This window comes from Pongo abelii, chromosome 1 (assembly GCF_028885655.2).
Source record: "Pongo abelii isolate AG06213 chromosome 1, NHGRI_mPonAbe1-v2.0_pri, whole genome shotgun sequence".
Classification (NCBI taxonomy): Eukaryota; Metazoa; Chordata; class Mammalia; order Primates; family Hominidae; genus Pongo; species Pongo abelii.
Genome location: NC_071985.2, coordinates 5,765,572 through 5,777,798, shown reverse-complemented (window position 1 = coordinate 5,777,798; position 12,227 = coordinate 5,765,572). Strand labels below are relative to the sequence as shown.

General features: G+C 36.5%; 1 protein-coding gene across 4 annotated transcripts in view; it reads left to right on the top strand.

Annotated features, from left to right (window-relative positions):
- SDCCAG8 (SHH signaling and ciliogenesis regulator SDCCAG8) overlaps positions 1-12,227 on the top strand; it is a 265,497-nt gene that overhangs the window by 81,990 nt on the left and 171,280 nt on the right. For all 4 annotated transcript variants that reach the window (XM_054550178.2, XM_054550173.2, XM_009247821.4 and 1 more), the window contains exons 11-12: positions 2,705-2,839; positions 5,872-5,988. In XM_054550178.2, coding sequence (XP_054406153.1) covers positions 2,705-2,839; positions 5,872-5,988 — 252 coding nt within the window. The remainder of the gene's footprint in view (positions 1-2,704; positions 2,840-5,871; positions 5,989-12,227) is intronic.

Sequence of the window (12,227 nt, the reverse complement as noted above, 5' to 3'; positions counted from 1 at the left end):
GATTTAAAGAGAGAATGCATATCACACTGCCTGGCACCAGAACATAATGACTGACCAATTAATCATAACATTGTAAGTGCTAGGTAGTTAAAGTTAGTGCTAGAACAAGAATCTCTGCTTTCCTAACAGTAGGAATACTTGTGAAATGTATAGATTTTCTTTCTTTCTATGTTTTTTTTTTAATTCCTCCCTTACTTTTCTTTTTTTTAAAAAAAATTCCATTTGTGTGGGAAGCTGTAGGAGAACAGATGCCTTCTACCTAGACAGGTTTGAATCATTCCCCATCAACAGTACTTGCTGTGAGTTTGTGTGTTATCTTCAATAATGGTCCTTGGTTGCACTGAGCACTCAGCTTTGTTAGTTCATTCAGTCATTGATCATTTATTTATTGAGCACCCCCTGAGGTCCACACGTTTTCTCAATTGCTTTCCTTGACAGTATCCATTGTTAAAATCCTTAATTCTTGTATCTCTTGCATAGGGAGTACAGCTTCATACCAGGTTCAATACACTAGGGACTGCTCTGCAGAAATTTCTATCAGCCTCTCCCAACCTGGGTGTCCTTGCCTCTTCCTTACCCCTGTCAAAGTTTAAAGGACTTACCTGATGTCAGCGTCCTGGACATCCAGCAGTGTTGCAGCTGTGTCTGTGTTACTTCTGGCTCTGCAACAGATGTGGATGGAGAAGCTCCTGCCGTGTAATGTTGACTTCCAGATGGTGGGCGTGGGGAAAAAGAAGGTGTGACAACAGGAGGGGAGACCTCAGAAAGTGGGCGACAGGAGGTAGCAGACAGGTAGTGGGCAAAGGAAGGAAATGATGGGTGGCAGAGGGAGGAATCCTAAGGAAGGCGAGAGATTTGTGACATGCCTTAGAAGAGAAATGGACTAGAATTTATAATTAGCAAAATAAGTGTCAGTATATTTACTTCAAAAACCATACAATGTTAAGATGTTTACCATCAGTTATGTATGTCCACATAAATAAGCAAAATATGATTTTTAGTAGCTGATAAAGTTTGTTGCTGTCATATGGTTCCAGAAGAGCTATAATTACACATTCATAATATATATGCTCATGAACTCGAAATTTTAAATTAAGAAATGAAATTGATATTTTTGATTTGTTATATTTAACTTCTTTTCAACCTTAGGTTTATATTGTAATGTGCCCAAGAATATTTTTTAGTTTGTTATCAGTAAAGCTAATTGTATGTGAAAATTAGATTTGTAGACAATCCTTTGATGATAGGGACGTGTAAACAACCATAAGTCAAATATAAAATTCTCTACTACCTTCAGAAAAGTTAATTAATATATCTGCCTAAATTATTTTCATAGGGTCAACTTTAACTAGTTCTGTAGTTCAAAGGCAGACACCTTTCTTCGTTTTATTGATGTCAGGGCCTTAATTTACTAAAACTTTGGTTCAAAGTTGATTTTTATCATAGAATTTTAGTAATTGATTTCAGTTATAAAACTGAATTCACACCCATGTCAGCATACAATGGTAAATTTCAAGCATCATTATTTAAAATGTGTCACCAGTTCTTGTTTTAACAGATAAAAATTGATAGGTATTCCTATATGTTTTGCTGCTTCTACATTTTAAAAACTGCCAGTACAGTAAGATATTAAGAGCCTAGAAGAGTGACTTCCTGGAAAAGAACAAAACATAATTGGAAACCAAAAACTATAAAGGATAAATCTAAGCTCGAGAAAGCATTTCTAATCTTGAGAAGAAAAGCTGAGAACCTAATATCCATAGAGTCCATTGGAAAGCCGTTTATTCTAATTATTTATTCATTCATCAAATATTTGGTACCTCTTGAGGAACTTCTACTCTAATGAGGAAACAGGCAACTAAAAATAGTGGGATGAGTACTGTGGTCGAGGTACACAGAGGTGGTGGTGTGATGGAGGTATATATACTGAGATTGTAGGAGCACATGCCATAGTGATATTCAAAATATTAATCTCTACAGTGTAGGAAATAGTGAGAGTAGACACAGGCTACAAACAACAGTCATGACTGTCCCAGTGCACACTAGCTGAATATCAGCCCTGAGCGTGGGAAGGGTCACCTATTTGTGCTGGGAACTGGAGTCAAGGAGCACTTCCTAGAGGAGAGGAGATAATGGCTGAGCTGAAGCCTATAGGAGAAATGAGGGAGAACTAGATAATAGGGGCAGCTGGAGTTGTGCCAGCAAAGGGCACTGCACAGAGCCTCTTCTTTGCTGGTTTGTGGGAAGGGGAGTGGGAGCCATAGCAGAGCAGTTGCTCTCTCTAAAGAACTTCCTCCCTGACTCTCCCCATCAGTCCTTTCATACCTTCCATATGGAAGAAGGGTTTAAGAGTTGTATGCTCCTGTATCTCCTCGGAATTTATTTATGGCACTCTGTTTCATAACTTAATTGGGTGTTTGATAACTGTCACTTTAGGGTTTCAACTAAAACCTTGATTTTATCATCTTGTTATACATTTTTCAAAATGAGGTTAGAGATCAGGGGACTGAGTAGAAGAGAAGTACATATTTCAGTTCACTGGGCATAGGCGAACAGACGAAGGAGAAAAATGAACATACCCAATCCACAGAGAAATGGCTCACAGAGCCCAGTGACTATGCTGAGATGCTACTAATTCAAGAAAGTTTTAGTATTTGATTTGTCAAATGACATTATTGTTTAGGACTTATATTTTCCCTTACAGATGTTGATCTTGTCTCAGAATATTGCCCAACTGGAGGCCCAGGTGGAAAAGGTTACAAAGGAAAAGATTTCAGCTATTAATCAACTAGAGGAAATTCAAAGCCAGCTTGCTTCTCGGGAAATGGATGTCACAAAGGTACAGAAAGAGATTTTAGTGTAATCGTTACTTAAGGAAATATTTTATTTGAACAATGTTTTCCTAATGTACAAAACTCTTACTGTTATCAGGAGGAAGTTTGGAGTAGAAAAGTTTTGTGATTTCAAGAATAATAAAAGGCCACCTAATGGTTACTCAGCAAACATTCAGTTACTGTATGCAGCCCCTTAGTGGGTATTGCATGTACAAGGATGAATTAGACACCAGTCATGGCCTTGAAGAGCTTAAGGGTTAAGTGGCAAAGACAGACTTACAAATAAATAAGAGTTATATTACTTTAATTATTGAATATTTGATAAACCTTGTTTTTCTAAATTAATTAAGAGTGCCTTGTTTTTGCCATAGATAGCATAAGGTTGGTGTTTACAATAATTGCCAAAGACATATATTGACAACTTAAAAGGTGTGCTTGACATAAAAAATCTTCCACTTCCTTTTCCTTTTCAGACTTGGTCATTAAAATAAAGATTCTAATACTACATGATCTTATTGGTGCTTAAATTTATACTTTAAAATACTACATTGTGCTATGGGCATCACTGGTTTGTGAATCAAGAACTAAAATGTTTAGTGGTCTTTACTGGCAATGATTAAGATACATATTGTAAGAAATACTAGAAGTCCATCTAGATTTCAATAGTTAATTGCTTTAAAACTAAGAAACTAATAAAATCAATTTTTTTTACCACTAAATACACAGGTAATTTGCTTAAAATACTCTTTGCATATTACCTTTTATTCCTCAATCTATTTTCCTAAATTTTGACATATTTGTAATGCCATTGTTGCTCTATAATTCAGTAATTAAAATTAATTTTAACATGTATTAGGAAAGGGAGCCATTTTACCCTTTTTCTTGAGTTTCTATAATTCTCCATTTGCTTTTAGAAATTCCTGTTAGCTAATGTAGAAGTTTAAGAAGCTCAAATTTTTGTGTGGAGATAGGGTGGAAGCGAAGGAATTAGTTCAGAAGGATGAGAATACTTAACCTAGATTTATAGGTGAAAGCTATGATAAGACAGTTTTCAGTTGTTAATGGAGAGGCAGCTTTCTGTTGAAATCAGTACAGCAGAGAGAGAGTTCTCTGTCTCAAGAACTAGCTGAAAGGACATATGCATCAGAAGAGCGATTGGACTAAATCGCCTTGAAGTTGCTTCCAACGTGGAGATAATATAGTTCTGGTTCAATTTAATGTGTTAATTTATTTGAAATAGAATTTGAGTGCTGTGGATAAACATAGCAAATGCTGAACTGAAAGTAGTAAAGCAGGGAACCGTAGGAGTAAAATGAAGGGATAAAATAATTTTAAATAAGACCTGATGCTTAAACAGTTTTTACATAACAAGTTTGTATTGGTGTTGGGTTTTAAACATCATGGTTGTATAATTATTATCTTCTGATGTTATCAATTCGGGGTTTTATTCCATTTTATTCATAGACATAAATAGTAATAGTGAACAATTGAGAAAGAAAATAGAGTATGGCTCCTCATTTTTTTCCTGTCACTCTGAATTTGTAATTTTTATTTAGGTTTAAAATTAATAGTTTTTATACATTTATAATTTTTGAAATGGGAAGAATAAACTCTCTCACATTGAAGGCATTTGAACTTCCAATAGAATTTTTAATAACTTCATTATTGTTCTAACTTTCTGAGGGCTACTGGGGAGAAGCCTGTTGACTTTTTCTTCTGTCTTGTCACTGTAGCTTTTAAACGTAGGTTAAATTTATTTTTAAAATTACTTTTAAGGTTCTGTTTTGTTTGTTTGGAGACAGGATCTTGTTGTATTGCGCAGGCTGGAGTGCAGTAGCTATTCACAGACACTACCACAGTACACTGCAGTCCTGAGCTCCTGGGCTGAAGCCATCCTTCTGCCTCAGCCTCCAGAGGAACTGGAACTACAGGCATGCGCTACCATGCCTAGCTTAAATGCGTATAGGTTTTATACCTTAGTCTGTTCTAATACCTCAGTAATGATGAAACTGATTTCTAAAGTTTCCAAAATCATTATTTTTGGAGAAATACCAAATACTTGAAAAGTTCCAAGAAAGCATAACCATGAGATAATATATTAAGAGCCATATATTTGTAAATTAGAAGCCAACTTAGCTGACTTGTACATTAATTGAACTTTCTATAGGTTCTCAGTTCTCTCAAAAGGCCCATAATTTGCTTGTTTAGATTTATCTACTGATTACACTTTTCAAATATATTTCCATTTCTGTAGCAGTCCTAGATTCGAAAAAATAAATAAAACAAAGTTCTTAGTGTTAAGTATAGAGGATGATACACAACACTTTTAAGATACTATGTATGTTCATTATTGATGCTGTATTACAATTATTTCATTTAAATGTGTATTTTCCTTTTATATTGAATGTTACAGTCGTAAGTGCATGGTGTGCTTAGTTCCAGTCTATGGCTTTTGCCAGAAAATCTTCCTTAACTTGAATACCTCTTATTGTGTATGATAAGATGACATCTGCAAACCTTGCAGTCAATGCTGGATATTACAGACCTAAATATCAATAGTATGTCTATCAGCAGACAAAACTTCCTTTATACATTTCCTTTTAAAGAGCATAACTGATGAAGTCTTTAGAAGAAAACTTTGTAATATAGAGTGAATATTTAACTGTATCAATGTGAATGAATAATAACATAGCTTAACATTTTAACTACTAGCTTTACCTATTTAAAGGTTAGATGATAGTGCATTTTGGTTGATAATATGCAATTGAAACTGTTATATAAAATAATATTGGGCATATTACTTAAATTCCTTAGTTATGCATTTATCTGTAATTTCAAGTTGTTAGAATCAATAATCCCTGATGTTGCTTCTGAATCTTAACAAGCTACGTTGAATATTCTAATAGAAAATGGCATTCTTAGAAAAGTTTTGCTGTATTTTATCTATATGACCTCTAGGGGGCACCAAAAGATCTAATTGCAGGCATTGCCTGGTAGATTCCAGCAGGTAATCATCCAGTTTTTTACAATCTAACAGGTGTGTGGAGAAATGCGCTATCAGCTGAATAAAACCAACATGGAGAAGGATGAGGCAGAAAAGGAGCACAGAGAGTTCAGAGCAAAAACTAACAGGGATCTTGAAATTAAAGATCAGGTAAGAGAGGACACAGCATAATTGCAGCAATTACAGATATGAGTAGCATTCTTTCTCAAGTTGATGTTGTTTTATTCCTAATTTATTTATTTGTATTGTTTCTAACTAATGGGATGATCTAGTTTACACTGTTAGGAAAATTTCTTTTATAGTTGCCTAAAATTATCACCTTTCACATGAAATGGTGAGAATACAACAGCATGCATATAAAATTCCAATCTGACAGGTCATAAATATACATTTGGATATGTGTATCTATTACTTACAAAAGTAAAAAGAAATGTTCTAATGCACAGTTTGAACCTAAAATATACATACATAAAGTTCTTGAAAGATGCCAACTTGAATCCAATTTTAAATGAAAAAGTTTAAAATTCGTAAGATGAGATGAGTTGATATGTAAATATGTCAATCAAATTGATTGTTGGCAGAGTGAAACCAGTTTTAACTAAGATAACCATGAATACGTTTGTTCATGAAGCCTAAATACAGTGACATTAGAAATGTTAGTGGATAAAAGCTGCGTACTTTAATTTCAGTTTGAACAGATGTTTTATGTTATATCTTTATTGAGATGAAGTAGATAACTCCAATTTTAGTTGACAACATGGATAAAGTTTTTAGAGAGGCAGTTCTAATAGGCTGACTTTTGATTTTCTATTTTTATGTTACAGTACAGGACCTTGAAGGTTTTCATTCTTTATATTCAATGAAAGCAGGTTGTTTATTCGATTAAAATAATAAGACTGGGTTCTTAGTGTCAATATTTTAAAATAATTGTTTTAGAATTTAGAAGTAGGTCACTCCAAATAAGTGTTTTCAAATATGTTTCTCGTTCGAGGTTTTTCATCATATTTTCCAACATATTTTCTCTTTTGAGCCAATGAAGTCTTTACAACAAATGATACAAAGACAATTGGGAAAAGTATTGAAAATGAAAGTGATAATGAAGATTACAACAAAAAGCTTTTCAAGTCGTAACTGAAATCCTAAGTACTAAATTAAAATCCTGGCAACCAAAGTAAAATTCTGCTTTTGTACCACTATATTTGGTGTTGTAATGGGTTTTACATTTTCAGAAGACTTTTAATTATTAACATGTGCAAATAATGAAACATTTTATTTCATCCAGTTGGGGGCGTGCCTGATAGTGGAATGGAAAATGCTTTCTGTCAGGGACTGAAGGCCTAGGTCTACTAAGTTTATCACAGATAACTTTTCTTTCCTGATATATTGTAATTTTTTTAAAAGGAATCAATATATTGGCATACTTTTGGCCTTTTGTATTATTCTACAGCATTCTGACAGCATAATATTTTGGACTAACTGCAAAAATACATCAGGAAAGAGTCTCAGTTATTTAAAATTCCATTATAATTTTCTAGAGGAAAAAAAAATCAGGAACAGTAGGAGTATAATATCACTTGTAAAGGAATAACTTGTTTAGAAGCATTTGCAGTATTAAATCTCATTGTAATGACTCCGTGATGGTATGGAGGCTAAAGTTGCAGGATTTACAAGGAGCAGTTTTCATTTGTAAACATTTTCTGATAATAGTGAAACAATAGTAGTTTTCATAATGACGTTTAGTGGTATGTTTTTAGATACAGATGAGCCTTTTTAGGAGGTCACAGCTTTAGGAATAAAACCTCTGAACAGTTACAAGATGTTTGTGATGTGATGTGAAGTGATGTGCTTGTTACCATTTTTTTTCCCAGACAGAATGTGAGGAAATCTTATAGGTACTCTTTTTAACTATTTTGTATTGAACAGACAGTTTCAGAAAAGAAAGTCGTGGTGTCTCATTCCATGGATGATTTGGAGTAGCAAAGCAGCAATTGTTCTTTGGTCTTTCAGCCATGACCTGACCTTCTGTCTGTGAGACCAAAGAACTACTTTGCTTGGCCACCATCTGCACTCAAGAGAGAAATTTACATTTAACTTTTAAAAGCGGGGCATGTTGAGCATTTATCTGAAATACCTACAATAATATAAAGTAGATTAAATGTTTAAGTGTTGTGTATCTTACAATTCAGCATCACAAGCAGGCTATCTGTAGGTTTGCAAACAAGGTGTTCTTCATAATACAGTCATTTTATTCATATTTTAGTTCTTCTGACCACTTGATACATTTTTAAAGTAGGTGGGAAACTGTGAGATTGGAATGTGTGAGAACAAGAGCTTTTTTGATGTATACAAAATAGGGCAAATGGTTGACCACCAAAATAATTTTCCTTGTGACCTGAGCCTTGGCTCTGGCATAATTAGAAGGAAAGGTTAGGAGAGTAACAATGGCAGCCTCTTCCACCCACTTTCTTCTTTTCTTCTTTATATTGTGTCAGGAACCGATGGGCGGATTATCCTTCCCATCAACTCCTTTGTGTCTCTTCAGCTTAGAGAATTCCTGTCAGCCTCAGAGGATGCTTCTTGCACCAGAAAAAGAGGCATTTGGTATGGAGGAGAATGTGAAATATGCACTTTGATTTTTATTAGAAATTTTTTTAGGCAATGGTTATACACACACACACACACACACACACACACACACTCGATCAGGGGAATTTAAAAACATATATGAGGGTATAGGGAATATTGTAATGAGTCCTCACATTTCCATCACCTACACTCATCGTTTTGCCAGTCTTCTTCCACAATCCTATTCCATCTATCTCACTTTTTTTCTCTCCATTTCTGTCCTCATTGTCACCTTCATCTTCTTTATCATGTTTTTTCTGCTCCACCTTCTCATCTTCATCTTCTTCCTCTTCTATCTTCTTCCTCTACCTCTTTTTCTTCTTTTGCAGAAGTATTTTAAATGGATCTCAGACCTTATGTTATTTTACTCATAAATACCCGTGTGGATCTATGAAGGATATGTTTACATACTATGTCATTATCATACCGAACAATGGGAACAATACTTCTTTAATATCAAATAACACCCAGCCTATATTCACATTTCTTTGTCTCAAAAATGTTTATTTTACAGTTGATTTATTCAAATTAGGAGAACAAGTATGTTTTTGTATGTTAGAATTATCTGGTGTTACCCTTTTTAATAGGAAATAAACAGAACTCTTAGAACAATTTCATCTTTCTTTGTTGTTGTCTGTTAAATTTTGTACATAATGTTTTGATTGTGCTTTATTTTTATAAAATGCTTCATTGTCATTCTAAAGAGGTAAAATTTAATCCTACAGCAAAGTATGTGAAGGAAATGGCTACCACGCAGCATTCCTGATAATCATATCCCAAAAGGAGCTTCCTAGCATCCGAAACCCCAAATTCGTCATTGATTTCACAGCCTTGTATTTAAGATTTGGAAATGTTGCAGGAAGCCCTAACATTACAAGGATGAGCTGACCTGAAATGAGTGATGCATAAATAGAGTTTTTTTGTCAACTTCCCTTTTGGTAAATGAATCTCAGAAGACGATTCTTTATAGCCGCTAACCTTTGATTAGGGCCCAGTGCAAAGTGAAAATACAGGACCCTTTTGTTCAGAAAGCAGGAAAGAAGTGATATTAAAAAGAACTAAAATATAAAACATTTTCCTTTCTTCTTCAGTCTCTCTCTCCTTGCCCTTCCTGCCTCACCAACCCAGGCTGGACATGCCTTTTTTTTTTTTTTTTTTTTTTTAGGACGGAGTCTCCCTCTGTCGCCCAGGCTGGAGTGCAGTGGCAAAATCTCGGCTCACTGCAAGCTCCGCCTCCCAGGTTCACGCCATTCTCCTGCCTCAGCCTCCCGAGTAGCTGGGACCACAGGCGCCCGCCACCACGCCCGACTAATTTTTTTTTTTGTATTTTTAGTAGAGACAGGGTTTCACCGTGTTAGCCAGGATGGTCTCGATCTCCTGACCTTGTGATCCGCCTGCCTGGGCCCCGCAAAGTGCTGGGATTACAGGCCTGAGCCACCGCGCCTGGCCTGGGGCGGGAATTCTTACCTCCCTGTCCTGCTCTAAGATGGCAGGGATGGGCACACTTGACTCAATCCTCTCTAAACACACATTCAGGATTCTGCCAGGGGCAAAAGACACAGCAGAACACACACCTCCCCCAGTGACATACACACCTCCCCCAGTGACATGCCCTGGTCCCACCCTGGGTGGAGGGCCCCACCTCAGCAGCAGGGCAGGGCGGGATAGAGGAAGCTGGAGAGGAGTATATTTCTGAGAACTGCCTAGGGCTGCAGTGGGGCAGTGGAAAGATGAGACCACATATAGGAGTTCAGTCTCCATTGTTCCATCAGAGTACACCTACAAAACACAATTCTAGCCGGCCACAGTGGCTCACGCCTGTAATCCCAGCACTTTGGGTGGCCGAGGTGGCGGATCACCTTAGGTCGGGAGTTTGAGACCAGCCTGACCAACATGGAGAAACCCCGTCTCTACTAAAAACACACAAAAAAAATTTAGCCAGGCATGATGGCGCATGCCTGTAATCCCAGCTACTCAGGAGGGTGAGGCAGGAGAATTGCTTGAACCCGGGAGGCGGAGGTTGTGGTGAGCCGAGATCGCGCCACTGCACTCCAGCCTGGACAACAAGAGTGAAGCCCTGTCTCGGAAAAACACAAAACAAACAAACAAAGCGAAACGAAAAAAAAAAAAACCACAATTCTAGGATACAATTGCTAATAATTTCAAGACATTGACCACAGAGTATTAACCTGCAAGTGTGAGGGCCCTTCTGAACAGCACATATGTGACTGCACTGATCACGTGCCCAAGAAACTGCCATGACCAGGGGGATGGGCAAATGGAGATTTTGCATACTAATATATGTGTATATACCCCCACTTACATATACAGACACATGTGCATATTCAATATGCTAATGTGCCCAGTATTCATTAAAAAGCGTTAGCCAACTACAGCTCATAGGTCAAATCTGGCCTGCTGTCTATGTTACAAATAAAGTTTTATTAGAACTCAGCCATACCTACTCATTTATGTATCATCTATTGCTACTTCCTGCAACAACAGCAGAGTTGAGGAGTTGTTGTAGAGACCATATAGCCCACAAAGCCTAAAATATTTACTGTCTGATCCGTTACAGAAAAAGTTGCCAATCCCTACCAGATGCTTACCTAGTAAGCATCTGACTTACTAGGATGCTGCGCTTTGAGTTTGAAGACCCATGTATCTTAAATAATAACAATGATTTTAGAGTATTTTGCAGTACAACAAATGTGCCACATCTTTAATCTCTTAAAAATCTAATGGCATTACTAAGCGAGTGTATCACTGATAATCATGGCATTCTCTTATTAGTGGCACATGACTTACTAGTGGCTTGGATGGCAGTGTAAATACAGTATTATTTTATATTTACAATTTTGTTTTTAGGTTGGTTCCAATTTTATTTTTCAGAGATAAGAAGGCTGATATAGAAAGCTTTTTTTTTTTTTTTTTTTTTTTTTTTTTTTTTTACCGGTATTGTATAAATTATAATTTTGGAGTTGTGGCTACTATTGAGTAGAAAACATCAAGTTTGAAATGACTTTAATGGATCAATCAAAGCAAATATTTAGGGTGGGGTATCTCTGCAAAATAAATAGATCTGAAAATTTTGGCTGGAAAAATGAGGGCAAAAAAGGATTTGAGGGTTGCTCATATCTACAGCAGTGATTCAGCACTTGGACATTGACATTAAGGATGGAGTATAACGACACAGGAATTATCACCTAAATTCAGTTGAATTAACTAGACTGTTGGAAGAAGTGCATCTATATTGTATGGCTTTGTGTAAGAAGAAGGCCTGCCTGCAAGCCCTAAAAGTCAGTCCTTTTTTCTTTCTTTTTTTTTTTTTTTTTGAGACGGAGTCTCATACTGTTGCCGAGGCTGGAGTGCAGTGGTGCGATATCGGTTCACTGCAACCTCTGCCTCCCAGGTTCTAGCAATTCTCCTGCCTCAGCCTCCCAAGTAACTGGGACTATGGGAGCACGCTGCCACGCCCAGCTATTTTGTTGTTGTTGTTTTTTAGTAGGGACAGGGTTTTACCGTGTTGCCCAGGCTGGTCTTGAACTCCTGAGCTCAGGCAATCCACCTGCCTCGGCCTCCCAAAGTGCTGGGATTACAGACGTGAGCCACTGCGCCCAGCCTATGTCAGTCCTTTTTAAAGTTAGAGAAATGTAAAAGCAATAAAGAAACATTGAAGAATTGTACCTTTTACTTAGAGAAGACTTCAACATTGCTTCACATCTTCAAGGATTTGACAGATTATTTCAAAGAAAAAGTTAAAC